Raw genomic sequence first — 19,929 nt, 5'->3', positions numbered from 1 at the left:
CCGGAGTCGAATTGAATGCTTTATTACATGCATGGAAATTGCACTATCAAAAGACCGAGTTTTCATAGCTATCCATTTTACATTCTGTTACTTTTTGAATGCTAGCGCTGTTTTTAGATATTTCTTTCAGTTTAGGTAGTTTTTTGCCGAAAGTTCCCGTCGCTGGCACTGAGTAAAATTAAACAAACACGTAAACATTTACCTGAATTAATTGTCCTTCTGGCGTTACAAGATATCCACCTTCCATTGCATTACTTCTTGCCACTTCTGCCATTCTGAATCTTCAAAATAATTATTGTTCTTTATAATTTTTCTAGTAAATTTTATTGGTAGTAGAGATTTTATTTCTGAAATCAGCACGTTAGCCAAGGATATCGAAATAAACCTTGACCTGTCAGAATTGATTAGATCATCAATGACAACTGCTAGCTGCGAGCCTTGATGTCTACTATGACAAATGTTCCTAACTATACGTTTACAAACTATATAAAATTATCATTTTTAATCTCAATAAGAATTTGTATCATTGTCTTACTTTGTTCTTGATGTTTACAGTATAATGAGTCATGTATGATAAACACAAGTAATTGGAGCAAGTGACAAAATTTAGACTCGTCACGCAAATCTTAAAACTGTACTCGCTCTAGGAACGCCTTGTACTAATTTTTATTTTAGCATGACGAGACTGTTGAATTAATGCAAGACATAGGTAGAACAATTAAGATTCCGTTCGTCCACTGCCGGTATCATATAATATTGTTGAAGATCTACGCCTTTTATGCATCGTTTCCGCAGCTACTAATATTTGATTTTTTTTAAACAGAACCCAATGAATCTAAAGACCAATAAAAAGAATTATTCTTCAGTAGGGGTGCAAAGTTGAGGCTACAGACACTGCCCCCCCCCCCCCCCCCCCCCCCCCCCCCACATCAGCTACCTATCATATCGGTACACGTTTGTAGTAGCATTGATTATCACGAGAATAGTTCTTGTTAAGAACTAAACTTAAGAACAATAAATCCTCTAGCAGTTCGTGTCCTTTTTACAAGGGCACTTGCTAACGAAGTCCTTCAAAAGTGTAAGGTAGGGCGCTTTGCGACGCACAGGACGCTGAGGTACGTCAAGATCAAGCTGCTCGCAGATGTGTTGGAGCATAGGCACCTTGAGGTCTTTTAACTTGTCTTCCGTATCCATCGTGCACAAGTCGTACTGGTCGTAGACAAGTGGATGTTGTGGCTGGTCAATTTCTTCAATATGTTTCCTTACACTACTAAAGTTTATCTCCTCCTGGACTGCTTGAAGGTCAGCCTCATCGGGATCTTGTTGTCGAGACGCAGCACTCAGGCGAGAAAAATATGATGCAATTTGATGCAACGTCAAAAATTCTGACAGCTTGAACATACGATTCCCGTCTGCGTCACGAGCTCGTCGCATCTCTCGCGCAACTAAGTCGGCGTTCAGCTTTCGACCTGTTGTTTGACCGATGCGAAACTTTGCTTTCATATATGATATTTGTTTGTCGTTGAAACGATATGATTTTTTAGTAGATCTTAGAGCCCAGCCCTTATGGATATCATTCGACGATGCACCTTGTTGTTTTGGGATGGTTATAGTAGGCACCACTCCCACGCCTTCGTCGAGATTGGAACTGTATCCTATCTTGGCGAGATCGAGAAGTGTGTGTTTCTCTACATGTCGTACACACTTCTCGAGAGAGAGATGCTTTTCGAGAGCAGACACCCTCTAAAACACTCGAATGCACCCTTCTTGCGGACAGCAGAACACTCCAGAATTAGGACTCACACCTTGTGTGTTCACCTCTTCACTTTCCTGCAAGACGCTTGTCTCTGGCGGTGCCTTTGTTTTACCACCAAGTGCTCGGAAATCTCCTGGGGAAAACGGCGAATCCAACCAGGCTATATGAGATCCTTCATTGTAAAAATACAAACACATTATTTAGTGTAAAAGCGCTACCCGGGGAATCAGATGCTTCATTCTATTCTGTCTTTTAATTTATTTTTAATTTAATCGTTTAAAAAAGCGTCCTTCCAAAACTGATAATTAAAGAGCCCCCTCTACCTTCGATGCATTGCTTTACTTACCGCTTGATGACTCCACCTTGATTTTCTTCCCGACACCTATCTTGTACGCACGCCAACACCTGATGTAGTCTTTGCTAAATTCAAAGTTATTGAATTTGGTCACTCCAGGAATGCTCTGCTCAACTTCTGGGAACTCGGGAATTGCTTCTAGAGCCACCACCCGCACTCCGTTTATCCCACCATGGGAGAGCAGTGCATCCTTCAGGTCGTTCGAGTTGAGGACATCATTTCCCTCATTTATGAAGGCTCGGATGTGACCTTTACACGTTGCAGCTAACCGGTCAGCAGCTCCTTTGCCACCCTGTGGGTCACTAAAATCCACTCGTTTGATGGTTACCCCAGTGCTAGCTGTTATCTTTTGGCATGACAATATAGTGGGAGCGCTGTGATAGCAAGCAGCATTGTCCTGACGTAAATAAGCATCATTGATTTCAGGATATTCCTTCTTGAGTGTAGACAGGACATGCTGGATGATCGCTATTACCGGTGAGCTCCCCTGGCTGCATGACTGAACGACGTGGACAAAAGTTTGCCACTGAAGCACCCCCTCCACGCGTCTATAAACAACGGAGATGTGCCAGGAGATGCCACGCTTGCCAAACCAGTCTGCCTGAGATTCCCGGTATCGCTGTGGCAGGAATTTCATAGCCCAGTCATTGACTATGAAAACTGCGTTTCTGTCTAGAGTGTCGATGGTATCTAGGCGAGCCTGGTCTTGACGTAGTGAGCGTAGAAGGTGACATTTCCAAGACTGTATGGCAAGCATGGCGGTATTAGCAAGGTAGATTGCTTCATCCTTTTCGTCTTCGTTAGGGTAAGATGCCTCAGATATCGCGTTCGAAATAACTTCCAAGACGTTCTTCAGACTCTCACACTGGTGACAAATCTCCTCATGATTGTGATCACATTTCTCGCACAGTGTGGACTCTTTGTTGTCACTCAGAGCGTACACGACACAGTGGTCTGCAACTTCTGCTGCATTACTAAGGTGGACCTAATAAAGGAATTTATAATAATGATTAATATATTGGACAACAGATTTTAGAATTTGGATGCATCTAAAATAGACCAGTTATCCTTCTAAAGAAGTTTAAGGTTGAAATAACAGGAACACGTGGTTAAGTTTTTACTACCTTGAAATCGCTCTTTAGATACAGTTTAGCAGTTTTCAGCGCGTCGATATGCTGGCGTTCCCAATCTTTGCCTAACTGGCTGTGCTCGCTTACTTGGCGTACTAGTTGTATAAGATCATCAAAAGCTCGAGCACCATCTGCGGCAAAGTAATCCAGGCCCTGGAGGGACTTACGAACAGATGCTTTACATTCTGATAAGATTCTTAGCATGGTGCGGTCGCTGAATGGCTCGAAGCTTGTTTCGTCGCAGTACGCCTTGTATTGCTTTACTATTCGCTGGGGTACCACAGTTCGTATAACGTTTGGCACTTCGATCTTTCTACCAGTTGATAGTGTTAGCAGTTTCTGTCCAAATGGTAAGTCTTGTATAAGGTGAGGGCTTGTGATAAATGATAAAAAGTGATCGAGTTGTCCTCGGTTTACGCGCATTCGGATTGTGGGGTGATGTTGGATTGGGGCTCCACGTCCGAACTGCAAGTGGTGCAGGTTAGCAATTGTATAGCGGTATCTGGAGAGTGTTGGAATGAAGTATGTTATTGTCTTGTAGTTAGCAATTCCCGTCATGATTGAAAGAACCTGCCTTCTGCTCTCCCAACTTTCTGCGTTGTTATATGCCTCTGCAAGGGCCTGGAGATATTCTCTCGAGGAATTAGAAATTTCTTCTATTCCAAGGGCTTTATATATTGCTGTCGAAGATTCAATTTCCTGCCACAGAGCTCCTGCATTATTTGGACTGATGGTTGTAAGGACCGCAGCGACAACCTCCACCGCGCGTGCAGTATAACGCCACTTGGTGGTGGCACTTACAGTCTCCAACTCCAGCCATGGTTGTGTGATGGGCGCAACTCCCCGAGAAACCAGAAACCGATTCAGTTTATCACGTGGTTCATCTAGAGAAAGAGCACCAGCATCATCACTCGAGGTAGTACTCCCACTCTCAGTGCTGAGGAAAGTATCATCATGTTGCTGACTTGATATTTTTAGCTTGGAAAACGTCTTGCTTAAGCTGTTAGAGCTGTCGCTGTCCTCACTGGAATGCACTGCTTCTGCACTCTGCTATAGAAGAAGTCGTTAGGAAAATATCAATTTATATACTAATTGGAGTTATTTGGTTTCCCGTTTCACCCCCAGTCAAAATTTTTGCAGACAAAAATCCTCCACAAATAGCGGAAACTGCGACCTATGGAATCACATTAGTATGGTACACAGATTTGACGAATTTTATTACAATTCCGTACCTCAATTGACGCCGCAGAAGTCTTGTCTTCATCAACTATTCTGTTGTTGACATGTTCTCGACATTTGGTGCATATTGCTGTCCAAAAGATTTAGAACAAAATGAGCACCAGTGTAGCTAGTCATAGTTGTAGTAGAAGAGCATTGAAACATGCATAGTTCTAAATATCTCCCTCCAACCTTCCTGACAGTATTTACATCACACATCATGGAACTAACCCTAACCCTAACCTCATGACTAAAGCGGATTAGTACTTACGTAATCCGACGGAAATAAGTATGCCTGTGGTCTTCAAGATCAACCAAGACTGCTTGCTGTTGATGCGGTGACTCCCCTTCGCATTAGCTGTGTGTGTAGCAATACTTTGTGGGGCTGCGCAGTTCGTTCTTCTCGACCGCCACCGGATTCCAAAGTCAGCTCTATGACGCGGGCATATACTTAGTATTTTGTGCTGCTCGTCCACACAGAAAACACCTGAAAAATTCATTTGATATATGCAGCGTAAATTATATTTCCTAAGAATATGAGCTTTTCGGAATAATTACTTACCTGCTCGAGTTAGCAAAAGTTTTAACTCACTCTCGACCCCCTCGTCAGCAGCAAGTTGCAGTGATCGCAGATGACCCTGTACGTCTCTTGTACAGGACCCAAGCGGAATGAAATCCAGATGACCAGGATATTCTGTACTCTGGCCGCAAACAGTAATATCATTCCTCGGAAAAAGTTTCTCCAAAAGAGTGCGATACTCGCAAAAATCCATTATCTGGTCTAAGACAAACTCATGCTATGTGATTGCGAAATTCAGCCCACAATACTACTAGTAAAGGTTACGAAATACTGGAAAACATATATTTGATACCTAGTTTGTTTTGTCACACAAGCACGATTCAGGTATTGTGTTACACATTAATAAGGCCGTAAATGTCTACATTCGTTACGTAACGAATTCTGGGACTGCGAATCTATAGCTTTCACTAAGCATTCACTAATGGTGTCCTTTGTAAGATACCTTGTATTATTTACGAGGGCTTCATATGTGTACTTATTTTAAAATTACGTTAGATGGCTCGACAAACTGTAGATAGGCATCATCTGTTTGTGACTTTTAAGAAGGCCATTGTTTTGCTCTTTCCAAGATATTCAAAGTAGATCAATAAAAGGTACTGAGAACAATAGTAATGTTGAAGATTCAGAATGGCAGAAGTGGCAAGAAGTAATGCAATGGAAGGTGGATATCTTGTAACGCCAGAAGGACAATTAATTCAGGTAAATGTTTACGTGTTTGTTTAATTTTACTCAGTGCCAGCGACGGGAACTTTCGGCAAAAAACTACCTAAACTGAAAGAAATATCTAAAAACAGCGCTAGCATTCAAAAAGTAACAGAATGTAAAATGGATAGCTATGAAAACTCGGTCTTTTGATAGTGCAATTTCCATGCATGTAATAAAGCATTCAATTCGACTCCGGCATTAACTGGAATCTTTGAAGTTGTAGTTTGTTGACAGTTGACCCTTAAACCAGTAAGAAATAAACAATGTTTTTGAAAAGCAATAACTTGAGACATACTTCGATTTTGAGCTTCAAATTTGGTACAGTTTAACTTTAATAGCTTATCTTTAAGGAAATCAATTTTATTCCCAAGAAAATTAGGTACCCGTAGATGCTTTTGCTCGATAAACATAGCTCCTTTCTTTCGGTAATTTTTCAGTACCGTTAGTATTTCGACATATAATAAATAATTCCTTCCAGATACAGCAAAGTTTTATAGCTAGTTTAAAAGCTGAAATGTTATCCTAGGTTTGTGAAAAGTTTCATCTCGATTGGGCGAATTTTGTAGCCACAGCGACCATTTGTTCTTGGGGTATCCTTGGGACGATTATCGAAGCCGAAAACCGGCGCTTGGCGACCATTTCACTCTTTTGGGATTTTCTCAAAAATAAAAATCCGCTGGAACCTTTTAATATGATTTTTGTAAATGGTCCATCCAAGGGTATCTTCAGGCAAAGTATGAAGAATTTGACCAAGTGGTCGCTGAAATCAGGTTCTCGACCCTTACAGACAGTCGCTCTTAAATATGTTAGTCTATATATGGAGTGCGAAGAATGTAAGAGAACTTTTAAGAAAGAAGCGGATTTGAAAAAGCATTTGAAAATGAAGACGAAATGTATGAGCAGCTATAATTGTGGATGTGGTAAGAAGTTTGAGACTAAGGTTAAATTGTTTTGGCATTGTCAGGATTGTGAGTATGACTACGACGATCTGAAAAGGGTCTGGAATTAGGTATAAGATATCTCCTATTATATAGATGGAATCCCAAAGCAATTTCGAAACGGTGTCAATACCCGGTAACGGTGAGATTGATGTTAGACAGTTTTGGCGTCAGTCAGAAAGGAAGGTCAAGAGAACGCTTCGAAAAGGCATAGAAGAATTAGGAGCCCTGAAAGCGAGTATAATGGTAGAAGTAAGTTTGTCAAAAGATGAGGCAACGACGACAGCAATGCTGCGATCAAAGTCGTTAGTGATATTAGAGTCCACCAATCTGGATAAGTCACTCAGCGAAGCCTTAGAAGCAATAATGGAGTCGCTGTCTAACTACACGAAAGAAGGATCAGGTTGGACAGTGGAGGAGGTAGAAGGTATGGAGGTTAGCATGGCAAGGTACGTACCAATACGAGGAGGAAGTTACGTGCCCCTGCCGGTGGGGGTAGAAAGGAAGAAGGCAATCGTTAACGTAAAGAATGACGACAACCGCTGCTTTATGTGGGCAATACGATCCGCACTGTATCCAGTAGATAAGGATCCATGTAGGACAAGTAAGTATCCCACAGACGATTTAGAGTGGGATGGTGTGGAATTTCCCATGCAGTTGATAGACATCCCCATATTTGAGGAAATAAACGATTTAGCAATTAACGTTTACGGAGTCAGAGACCAAACGATAGTGCCACTAGTGCTGTCAAAGAGTAAAGGAGAACGAATACACCTCTTCTACCACGGCGGGCATTATTCGTGGGTTAAACATGTTAGCAGACTATTTTACAGACACACCAAACACAAAGGCAAGAAATACTTCTGCGACTGTTGTTTGTTATCCTTTACCAGCGTTAAAGCTCTAAAGGATCACGACGAAATATGTCGCGGAGTCGAAGAAGTGGCGCAACGGATCCAGATGCCCACAGATAAGAACCTATCCTACTCAGACCATCAAAAGCAGATGCAGGTGCCTTACGTGATATATGCAGACTTTGAAGCGTTGATAACTAAGGAAGAGCAGAAAAGTGGTGCCACGAATAAGGTGGGATTACATGAGATTTGCTCCTTTGGTTACATAGTAGTTAGATCAGACGGTAAGGCTAACCCTCCTGTAATTTACCGAGGCAAGAACGCAGCTAATAAGTTCCTAGAAGCATTGCGAGAAGAGGAGGGGGAGATAAGAGAACAATTAAGACGTCCAAAGAAGATGGAATTTACCAAAGAGAACCAGGAGGCTTTTACCAAGGCAAAGAAATGCCACATTTGTCAACATACGCTTCTTCAGTTTGGAAGACGGGCTAAGAAAGCGTGGGACGAAGATGGAAAGTATTTAGGAGAAGCTCATTTTAAATGCGGGAAGTATGCTAAGAAGGGTGAGAAGCCGGGAAAGCCTTCCACGCATTGCATTCACTGCCACAAAGCATTCGTTGAGGATTTCTATGTGGATAAGGTTAGAGATCACTGCCACATCACGGGTAAATACAGAGGAGCGGCTTATTGGAAATGCAACATAAACTTCAAAGTAGACCCAGAAATGGAAATACCCGTATTCTTTCACAATTTAAGGGGTTACGACAGTCACTTACTTTTACAAGGAACAGACGGCTCCGAAGTAAAGTGCATACCCAACAACAAAGAAAGGTACATGTCCGTAACTGTGGGCATGCTGAAGTTCTTAGACTCGCAGCAGTTCATGGCGGACTCCTTAGCAAACTTGGTTAAATACAACACGGAGTTCCCCATTTCCAGTCAATACGGCGCGGAAAGGAAAGGAGTCTACCCATACGAATACATGGATTCCTGGGAGCGATTCGAAGAACCCCTACCACCCAAAGAGAGATTCTACAGCACCCTAAACGAGTCCGGTATAAAGGACGAGGAGTACCAGCATGCGTTAGCAGCAGTTAGGCGGAGTCGCGAAGCGCCGACAAAGCCAAAAATCGAAAGTCGAAAAACACCAGGGGGGGGTGGGGTTTTGGAGGTCGGTTAACCGCCCTACAGGGGGTCTTGCGCGATCGGCCGACAGCGCGAAATGTGCCTAACTGCTGCTCTGTTGGGTACTGCAAACAGAGGGAAAGATATCCTTTAGATATACGATGCATGAGTGTAAGAAGTTCGTTAACGACTTCTGTGTGATTTGTTTAACGCCTAAAGTTGTCATACCGAAGCCAGAATCTTTTTGGTGTTGTGGTAAAAAAATACAGATAGAGGAGGACACGTCAGCACAGTGTTATGAGTGTGGTAAGAATATTCGTAATGCGGTGCCAAATGTTACCAAAGAACAGTATTACGCCAATGGAGGTCGCACGAAAACGCCATATAAGAGGTTGAAATACTTCAGGGACTGGATGAATTATATCCAGGGGTTGCATCCGGTGTATTTAGACACGCGGGAGATCGTGGACAATTTGGAAGAGCCCTCGCCGCAAAGTCTACGAAAGACATTGAAAAAATTAAAGCTAGGGAAATATTACAAAGCTATTCCCTATCTTTTGTCTGAAATTACCGGTAGGCGTATTCCTGATGTCCCAGATATGCAAAGGGCCGAGTGGATGTTTTGTCAGCTGGATAAGGATATTCCTTATTACCCCGACGTAATTTACGAAATATTCCAGCAAATAGACCCCAACCACCCCCTATTAGAATGGATTCCGAGAAGATGAAATGTGCAGTCGAAATCCCCCTACGTTCTTTTCAAAGCAGATGTCTACTGAGCGAGTTTTCTTTGTAGATCTTCCTTTGCCTTCTGGTAGATCTGTTTGCGAGATTCCTCGGACAGATCTTTCACGATGGTTTTTTTATTGCCCGACTTTAATTCGCCGTATTTCTTTTCCTCCGCGAGGATCAAAGAAAACTCCGTGTCGTCTATGCGGCGGTCCCGCAGAGCTTGGGAGACTAAGTCGGCGATGGTGTTAGCCTTTGCTCTTGCTAGGGCTATGTGTGTGTCGTGCTTGGATATCTTACCGGACAATTGCTTCATAATGCCTGTCGTAACAGCGGAAACGATGCCGCAGACGGCTCCAACGCTGGCCAAAGGAACGCCAACGACTATTCCAGGTCCGGTGAGTGAGGTAGCAACGCCAGTGCCTGTTAACGCCACGGACATGGAGCCGGAAGTTATCGCGATTTTGTGTAGTATGCTTCGGGCTCTGGCGTACTTTTTCCTGACCTCTTCGTAGTGTTTCGCTTGCCCTTCCAAGTAAGCCAGTATTAAGTTCGCTTTATTCAGACGAAAGTTCTCGGCGTTTAATTCTGTAGGACCTATGGTGGGAACATCTGGGTACAACTGAGGTGCTGAAGGTATAACATCCATTATATACTAATGTACGACGCTTTTGGGAATAACATAGAGGAGCAGCCACATCACGACAACCGGGATTATGCCAACTGGAGAGCCTTTAGGAAGATGTTTCCGCATGCAGACCCTAGTAAGTTTGAAAGAAGACCCGATGGGATTTACTATGAAGGCTCCAGAATGTACAGCAATGCGGACTTGGAGCCAAAGAACCCAAAACCCGAGCATAAAGAAAGGCAGCCTAATTTTCCAGAGAATTTATTACCGGCAACGGAGGATTACCCATTTTACAACAACAAAGGCGGCGCAAATGACTTTGCTAAGATGGTTACCTCCTTAGAAATCCCCGTGGGTTCTACGACTTTCAAAATAAAAGTCAGAGACATCTTTAGAGAAACTGCCATGAAACATACCTCAGGGAAAGAATCCAGAGAATGGTTATCAGGTCCCAACATGCGGTATTGGCCGCAGCAGTTAAACTTTGCTGTCTGGGCTGCTACTAAAGGATGCGGTATAGCCGCGGACATGTTCCATATTCCTTTCCTGCGATTTCATGTTGCTTTTACTATTCGTAGGATATTGTTTGAGTTAGGAGCACCGCTTCCTAGTGACACTATCTTTAAGCCGAAGGATAACAAATATGACAAAGTCGCATGGGAGCGATTAAGGAATGAGTTTAAGCTTACCAACCCTGATTTTCGCAACAAAGAGGGTGCCGCCCATGGTTTAGGAGAGACTTACACCTATGCTTCGTATGTTGGCGCCAGCATAGAAACGCCGGGTATGGGCTACCCAAGTCAATGGGAATTCTCCGACCTTGGTGGTAAAGCATCGAGGGGTACTTTAATTTACTTCATAGAAAGCAAAGAGAAATATCCATGGGCGCCTTTCTTTGCCGCAAAGGGCATTGGACTGAAAAACCTAGCAAGGATTAATCGAAGCATTGAAGCCTTCGTTTACTGCATTCTAGGGGCACAGGTTAGCACTCGCAGCCCCATCGTAGATGCCTCCGGTGCGTCACAGGAAACGCAACAAGTATTCCTTGTCCTCTTCGAAAGCGCTGTTATTGAGAATGAGATTTCTAAGTCAGTTCAAAGATATCAACTTGCGGTGCAGCAATCAAAGGTTAGACTGGATTACGCTTTGTCGCCTGGTTGTTGGTTAATGCCGAGTAATTTGGTCATCAACGCCCATTCCGTTGTGGGTTATAACAACAAGCTGCAGCGAGCTACTAAGGATATGAAGTTTGTGGTGAATGACGTGAACTCTGACACTCTTAGGAACATTCCTCACTTCGTAGAGAAGCCAAAAAAGTCACACGAAGCGAAGCTACCCGTAGTTAAGAAACCATCAAAGAAGGCCCACGTTATGCCTACGATACCCGAGGAATATGACCATAACTTACTAAAAGCCGGCTTAGCCACCGCGGGTGTTGGTCTGAGCTATTATATATGGCGATGAACAACCCCTACGTAGCTGGAGTAGATTGTGTTTATACGACTTACACAGGCGAGAAAAAATACAACCAGAGCTCTTGGGTTGATGTCACGGGCATGTCCGTGAATTTGAACTACTCAGGAAAGAAGTTAATCCTTTGTAGTATTTGCATTGGCACGAGCAGCCATGCTAACGTGGGCTTCAGGTTCCTGGATGACAATGGCATACTGCAGCCTATGCGCACGAAAACGAACAACAGGGTGCCTGCGCATTTTTCCGTAGAGCCCAACCCCAGCAGCCTTGAAAATCATTCCGTTTGGACTTTACACATGGTTGCCGATTGCCACGGGAAGGTAAAGCTGCAAATACGCGTAGACGATACGGGAAAGGTCACGGTAAATAGCATAGAGGATCAAAGAGATTACGTTTATAATCACAAGAGCATCAGCACTCTTACGGTGCTTAGTCTCTAGAAGCAAACTATGTTTGCTGAAGTATATGAATCCACATGCGAAGGAAGATTGGTTCCTTCATTACTTGGAGGAGAAGGACTACGTGAATGATAAATGGTTTGATACCGGGCTGTGGGTAAAGGTTGGAGGCCTGGGATTAATCATGTATACTATTAGTACTTTGACGGGGTGGTCGTGTAATGTTGGGTTTAGGATCGTTGATGAGAGTAACCGACCATTACAGCCTTACAGAAAAAAAGACAACAATAGGAACCCAGTTCATTTCTCATTTGAGGCCAACGGAAGTACCCCAGAAGATTTGACGCCCGTAACTTTTCACATGATAGCTAATTGTCAATATGCGAAGTTACAGATTCGCCCCAGTGATAAGATTACGTCGGGCGCCGATGCCGGGAAGCTGGGTCGCGTTCGGATAAATGCCGCCCCGACAAAAGGTCCTCCGACGGATGCCACTTGGAATCATAAGCCCATTAGCACCATGAGCGTGCTGCCACTAGTTCCGCATTATCAAGGCGGTGCGAATACCATCTTTACTTATCCGCAGTCAAGGACGCCTCGGGCGCCCGACGACGATAAGCCACCAGTAATACACAAGGATAAGATCAACCCTTCATCTTCTTCAGGAGTACCACTCCAATAGCTACTACGAGGATCCAAATGTTATTCCCCACGAACTTTAACAGTTCGCCGCCGGCCCTAAGTGCCAAGGAAACAACCGAACCCAGCAGCCCAGGCAAGCCGGCTGCCATCTTTTTTCCCAAGTCCGTCAGCCCACTACCTAATTTCTTTACGCCCGCGCCTGTAGCCTTAAGCGTGGATAGGATAACTCCTACTACGGTGCTAATAGCAACCGCAAATACCAGCGGCACGCCATATTTCACCAAAGCTCTTTTTATCTTTTCCTTGGCGGTAAGCCCCAGCTCCTTTTCCAGGTTTTCCCTTTGCGCTCGTAATTCCGCAAGGCGTACCTCAAGGGCTTCTACTTCCTTCCTAGCAGCCTCCCTTTCCTCTTCGGAGCGAGTTTGGTCCGCAGCTACTTCCTGCTGCCACTCTATTCGACCCTGCAGGTCTTCGATGGTCTCCTGAAGTTGTCTTATTTCCAGATCCTTTTCAGCCATTTGTGCTATAATACGCCTTTCCCTGGCGTGACTCTCCACTAATTCATTTCCTATGTGTACTAGCTGCTCATCCTTACCAGCCAAGCGGCTAAAGGCATTTTGAAAGTCCTTCACGGCAGTGGTCTTTTCATCTAACAACTTAGATATCCGCTGCCGAAAGTCGGCAACTTCGGCGGCATGACTTTCAACAGTAGCTTGGTTTCCCCTCATGAATTCGTCTTCCATTTCCTTAAATCTTTCTTCGAGGACGTCGTTTTCCAGCTCTAGATTCTGGAAAGACACCTTAAGAGCCGCCAAATCCTCACTTGCCCTTAAGAGGTCCTCGCGCTCCCTGGTGATTCGTTCTAAGTCGTTATTAACTGCCTCCGTTCGGCTAGTAATCTCGGCCAATTCTCGATGCGCTTCCGCTAAATCATACGCAGAAGAGGCTTGCTCGGCAAGGCGTGCTGGTAAGGTCCGTATTTTATTTATCTTGGCCTCCAATTCCCGTTTTTGAGAGTTCAGCGTAGCAACTTCCTCTGTCTTGGTTTGGAGTGACTCACTTAGCGTTCCTACTTGCGCCCTTAATTCTTCGTATGTTCCATGGCCGCCTGCAAAGACCGGTAATTTAGCTGCCGCCTCAAAGATCTTATTGAAATCCAGTCGCATTTCCTCCCTAGTCGAGCCTCGCTGCGTGGTTAAGTTGGGTTCCCCTATGGCTTTTCTCAAGGTGGGGGGGATCTTAGGGTCACTAAAGTATCTACCTCTTTCATCTCTAATTACGTAAACTTTAGAGCCGCTCCTAGAAAGTCTGCCTACGATAATTTCCTTACCCCATTCGTTGCTGTCGTCGAATTCCAGCTGGGCTTTGTTGTGATCCCAGTCCGGCAGCAGCTCCACCAGTCGGTCAAAGTCAGGAGCTTCGTCTTCCGACAAGGATTCATCTAAGCGCGCGGTAACCGATTCCGCCCAAGTTTGTGTAGGTGGCTCTGGTACTGGACCTAAGTCTTCCATTCGCAAGTATTCTGGAATGGGTTTGTGTGGATTTTTGCGCGTAAACATACGATTTAAGGCGGCCTTGAACCTCCTCCACCTTCTACCGAACTTGTTTTCTAAGGCTGCGTCGTAAACTAGGGGGTCGGTATCCGCGCCTTTAGTCCATGCGTCGAATTCATCGTCGTTAATGTCTACTTGGCCTTCTTCGGTAAGGGGGTCAAAATCCGTTCCTTCTACTTCCATTATATATGATAAGCTCAAAGTTAAATCCCAACGCATTACCTAAGCAGGTTGGCGGACTGAAGGCAGAACGCACCTTTCATCGGGTCACCTTTACGCCAAGCAGCGCAAAGCCTGGAGAAACGCTGTATGTGGGCGTTCCCCGCCTAACGGATAACCTAGTATTGGTTCCTGGCACCCTGGCGTTAAGGTTTGACCTAGCAATACAACCAAGCACCAAGGACAAGCGCTATACCGTCAATAATGTGGGTAGGAACCTCGTCTCTAAGATGAGAATCAAGTTCGCCGGGGAATCCCTCTTAGACTTAAATAGGTACGACCTGTACACCACGTATAAGGATCTGTGGCTAACAGCCTTTGACCGTGCGCAGAAGATAGAGCAGGGAATCGGAAGCGTCGTCTTACGTCAGCTTCGCAGCGACACCAACCCCGCACCTACGGACTCCGGTGACGCAACCGCAGTAGCAGACGCAACAAGGGTAGTAACTGCGTACGGTAGCAAGTACGTCATACCATTAGACTTTGAAGTAATTACGAACCATGGTGTGTATTACCCCAGGCAGCTTGCCGAACTGCAGTTTGAAGTAACCTTGGCGGACACTACGAACATTCTAGGAGGAAAGGACAGCGCAATCAGTGGAGCCGTGGATCCTTATTCTATCACTAATCTAGAATTACAATACGAAACCGTGTACTCTGAAGACCTCGCACGTAGCGCCGGCATGGAATACAGCGCCGGAAAGGCGTTCTTATACGACCACGTAGTGATGTATAAGACGTTCAGCTTCTTGGATAAAACAGACGAGGTTATCAACCAAAGTATTAACCTCCCCCGAAGAAGTCTCACGGGGCTGATGTTGGTGTTTGCCAAACCCTACGAGGCTGGTAAGCGCGACTCCGAAGCCTTTCACAACCCCAACATTACTAACGTCGGCGTGAATATCAACGGCGTTCCAAACAAGGTCTACTCCCAGGGAATAAAGCCCGCAGACGTGTACAGAGAGGCCATGCGCAAGTTTGGCGACCAAATTAGCCCTGAGGAATTCTTTAATGATAAGTACGCGCTGTGGATTGACATGCGCACCATTAACGACGAAGACCTACATGGCCAGGGTCTGCGGTTGGTAAATACGCAGGATGGCATAACATTGGAGATTAAACGCACCAAGAACACCAGTGCCGGCGACAGCGACAAGATAAACTGCTACATCTTCGTCGTCTCAGACGCGCAACTGAGCGTGGAAATGAACCAACTTAAAAGTGTTGCATATTAAGGTTAAAATATTCCTTAGATATACAATGCTTCGCGTATTCGAAAACAACGACACCAAACTGCAATGCATAGTGCAAGGCGAAACTTTGTACTTTAAGGGAAAAGAGGTGGCAGCTGCATTAGGATATGAAAAAACGAGAAACGCAATCAGGGAGCACGTTTCTGAAAAGTACCAGAAAAGGTCGAGTGAGTTAGGAAGGGCCCTAAAACAGGGCGCTTCTATGCACCCACATTCTGTGTTCATATCTGAGCCAGGTTTGTATGAACTGATATTTAGCTCTAAGTTACCCCAAGCCGTTAAGTTTCGCGATTGGGTCTTCGAAGAAGTCCTACCCGCGCTAAGGAAAACAGGTAAGTATGAAAGGCGGTTTGACGGTCCAAACAAGTTGGTATTCAAAATAGAAAATGAATTCGACCTACATAAGAAAGTCGTTGATTACATCCGCAAGTTTTACCCCCAAATGCTCATAGCACCCGGTCTAGGTGAACTGCAGGATTCAGACGGCAAACGTATAAAGTGCTGGCAGAAAGGATATCAACGCGGCCAACCCGACTTAATGATCTTGAATGCGCACACACATTACTGTGGATTCTGTATAGAGCTAAAGACCCCAAAAGGCAACGGCAGGTTATCTGAGGATCAGCAACTGCTCTTACAGAGGTATGAAGAAAACGGCTATAAGGTGCTCATAAGCAGCGACTACGATGTCATTTGCAGGGAGATCACTGCGTATGCTGAACACCTACGAATTCCCTGCAGGTGGTGTTGTAAGGGCTTTAAAACCTCGGAGACTTTGGCAACACACTTAAAGATATTTCATAGAATATATGGACAAGGATAAATTTAACGAGTTAAAGTTTATACAAACGCACTGGAGGGATTTGCAGGTGGGGGAAATCTACGAGATAAAGAATTACGTGGTCTTCGAGGATTTAGACCGCCTGCGCTTGGTCTTAAAGAATAAAAAAAGAACATACACCCTTTGGGCGCCCGATAGGATAAGGTACGCCATTGAAGGGCAGGACGTTACCCATGTTATGAGTCATGGTAAAAAGGATGGCAGGTGGGCATTTGACGTGGTTAATTGGGAGCCTGAGAGTCCTCTGCATTCATAAGGACGTCTGCTAAAGTCCGCTGCTCCGCGGAGCACCAATGCCCCACAAAGGATCCTTCCAGGAATACCTTGCCGCAATGAAGGCAAGTGTATTTTTTACGCGGTGGAGGAGTGGGCGTAATGCAGTCGGCTGGTAGTTCGCACGTAATACAGTCCATATATTGAAAGGGTGATTAGGAATCCTCCTAAGAAGGCTGCTGCGTAGGCTAGCATATATTGCAAGGCCTTTAAAGGGGGTCCTTATTTTTTCTTGTTGTTTTGTTGATGATACTTAACAAACACAAGAAAAATAAGAATGGGATTTGAGACTCTTTGCGCAAGTCGTACTTTACTACCTAGGAATATGAATCGACGTCTTTTTGGACACGAAAGGAGGCATAGACCTCTTTCGTTCTTAGTGCGCAACCTCCTTTAAAAGGGGTTCCTATTATTCTTGTTGTTTTGTTAAACGTTGATGATACTTAACAAACAACATAAAAAATAAAGTCGTATTTTGAGACTCTTTGCACAAGTCGTACTTTACTACATCTCTTGACGAAAAAAAAAAAAGTAGTGACGATCCGCTCTTCTTTTAAAAGGGTTCTTATTCATTATCCTGCAACCTCCTTTAAAAGGGGTGCCTATTATTCTTGTTGATTTGTTGAGGTATTGTTGATCCCTAACAAAACAACATAAAAAATAAGATCAGGATTTGAGACTCTTTGCACAAACCCTATCTTACTATTTTAGGTCCCTTTCTAACTTCTACGGGCTTTCCTTGCCACCTCGTTACTGGCATGCCAAGCATCAAAGCGATCTAAGTACTCTTTAAAGCCGCCTTGACCGCCGTAGAGGCACTGCCAAATATGTTGGTCACTTCTTTGACAGCCGCAGCGCTCACAGTTGGCCTCCCAATATTCCCTATCCTCCCACCTTACGCCTTCTACGCGGTCAAACTCCATAAACGTTTCGTCTATTTCTTTCTTCCTTTGCGTTAACTTCCTTTGGGTTTCCTGCGGACAACATCGGGCGGCAACGTCACCGTGCTCCTCACATGCTACGCCCAGCAGATCGTAATTACCGTAGCATCTATGTCGGTGCCAGGCGTCGGTAACGTTCTCGTCGCAGCGCACGCATACATTCTTTAAACAAACCCTTTTATTACGATGGTACTCCAAAGCCTGCGCGCTGCTAAACTGCTTATCACAGTCTTCGCAAACGGTAACGTTGTTTACCTTCTTACTGCATACCCGTCTTTCGACGTGATATTGCAATCTTTGCTTGCTGCTGAACTCCCTTTCACATTGCTTACACTTCATTATAACTAAGTGTTATTTAAGCCTTATATGGGATACCGCATAAAGTCCTTAATGCTTTCTTTTGCCCAACCGGCCATCGTCAACAAGGCACCAAACCTTTCCGCGCGCTTCAGACCGCACATTTCATCATACAATTCCTGCACGCGCTCCCGCAGCCGATCGATCTCCTCCCTTTGCATTTCTATGGTGTCTCTTTTATCTTTTGCGTCGGCGGCAATCCTTCTTACTGCTTCCACTGGGTCCATCGTATATATAATGGATCCGAACCATATTCCCTGCAATGCTCTGATAGTAGGACCCACCGGCTGCGGCAAAACGCAGTTCGTAGTGGAGCAGCTATTAGGACCCTTTAGATACCGCTTCGACTACATAGTGTTATTATGTCCCACCTATGTGAATAACCGCACCTGGACGGGCATAGGAGTGAAAGATGACGACTTCTTCGTGGATATCTTAGATCCTAATGAGTTATCCAGCCATTTGAAGTTTTGGCACAAGCAATTCCCTAAAGATACGCAGACGCTCCTCATATTGGATGACATCGCCTGCGGGGACGACGTAAAAAGACGCACTTCCGAGCTCGTTAAACTCGCCTTCAGCGGTAGGCATGACAATATCAGCGTTTGGTTGCTTTCCCAGCAGCTTACCAGCGTCTCTAAGCCCTTCAGGGAAAACATAGGCTCCCTGGTCGTATTTTATACTCCGAGCCGGAGTGACCTGGAAACCATCTTAAGCGACTACGGCGGTGAGATAAGCAAGGAACAGTTACACGAATACATGCGGCATTTAAAGACGCACCAACATTCCAAAATGATATTTTCTTTGAGGTTTCCCTACACGGTTGGAATCTATGATTCCTAACATATATGGACATTGAGCAGTTGATAGATGAAGTCCCCACGCAGCTAGATGAAAGTAACCTCAAGGAACAACTCAACGTCCTTGTGTCTTCTGGGAAGTGTAAAGAAATGATAGGCAAGGAACTTACCCATGAGCAGGTTAATAAGTTGTCAGAAGAGGAAGTCAAAAAGTTCCATAAGAGGTACGAGGCTGCCCTTGCAAGTAAGACCACGGACGCCGTAGCAGACTCCGCTATCCGACTTGCCACCAAATTGCTTGGACTTGCACTGCCCATAGACGACGTGGAGCAACTACGGAAGGACATAAGCGAGGACTATGTCATCGCTCAAGAACTTAAGATAACCTGCGGCTGGTTGTCCTTGAAGTGCGGTAAGTTAATGGCAGTCGCCTCTGTGGCTTTGCACGTAGCTCAGCATGTCGACTTGAAGGAGGTACTAGGTTCCTTCGGAACATCTTGGAAGGACTTCAAGAAGGACAGAGAAGTCGAAAAGGTCTTCCAGGCAGCACTTACTGAGGTACCTGATCAAGTCGCCTCAAGTACTTAGTCAAGTTATCCTTAAGTACTTAGTCAAGTCGCCTCAAGTACTTACTTAAGTCGTTGTCAAGTACTTAGTCAAGTCGTCCTTAAGTCATTCTCAAGTACTTAGTCAAGTCGTCCTTAAGTCATTGTCAAGTACTTAGTCAAGTCATTCTCAAGTCGTCGTCAAGTCGTCATCAAGTTACTTATCAAGTCCTTCAAGTCCTTAGATATAAATGAGTGAACCAGAGTCGAAGGTAGAGCAGCCCGAGCAAAAGATTACCAAGGCTAAATCTCCAGGCAGAGTTGCCGCGGGGAAGAAGCTCGCGGAGATGAACAGGAAGAACAAAGCAAAGAAAGAGGAAAAGGTGGAGGAAAAAGAAGAGGGATCCTTTTGGAATCCCGGCTACGTCATTGGCGCGATAGGAGTCGCTATAGCAGCAGGCAGCCTTTACTTACAATGGCGGGCTACGAAAAAGGTAGGACCACCAACATATCGCGCACCTGTGGAACCGGCTGTTAGAAAAAGTAAGATCCCTGAAATGGAGTAACCTTCTCGCTTTGTAATATAATGTCAACCAAATTAATTGACGCCGTCCAA

General features: G+C 44.7%; 1 protein-coding gene and 1 pseudogene across 1 annotated transcript; both read right to left on the bottom strand.

The window, feature by feature from the left end:
* Window positions 1–924: 924 nt before the first annotated feature.
* On the bottom strand, window positions 925–5,971 carry LOC148908330 (uncharacterized; annotated as a pseudogene).
* Window positions 5,972–8,797: 2,826 nt separating this feature from the next.
* On the bottom strand, window positions 8,798–10,803 carry LOC148908329 (uncharacterized). The gene is made up of 2 exons (XM_089034804.1): window positions 9,691–10,803; window positions 8,798–9,158 (listed from the first exon to the last, which is right to left on the bottom strand). Exons 1-2 carry the CDS (start codon window positions 10,037–10,039, stop codon window positions 9,064–9,066), a joined length of 444 nt encoding a protein of 147 aa, XP_088890930.1. The 5' UTR covers window positions 10,040–10,803; the 3' UTR covers window positions 8,798–9,063.
* Between the last annotated feature and the right edge of the window lie 9,126 nt (window positions 10,804–19,929).

This window comes from Actinia tenebrosa, unplaced genomic scaffold (assembly GCF_029948245.1).
Source record: "Actinia tenebrosa isolate PJP-AT-01 unplaced genomic scaffold, QUT_ActTen_1.0 PGA_scaffold3__52_contigs__length_22856419, whole genome shotgun sequence".
Lineage (NCBI taxonomy): Eukaryota > Metazoa > Cnidaria > Anthozoa > Actiniaria > Actiniidae > Actinia > Actinia tenebrosa.
This window is presented reverse-complemented; position numbering and strand designations above follow the sequence as displayed.

Excerpts from the sequence above, each read along its gene's own strand:
- LOC148908329 (XM_089034804.1), bottom strand. The coding sequence starts at position 10,039 with ATGGATGTTATACCTTCAGCACCTCAGTTGTACCCAGATGTTCCCACC. Across the intron at positions 9,159-9,690 it reads CATTATGAAGCAATTGTCCG|ACTTTGCGGCGAGGGCTCTT; the intron begins GTAAGATATCCA and ends TGTCTTTCGTAG.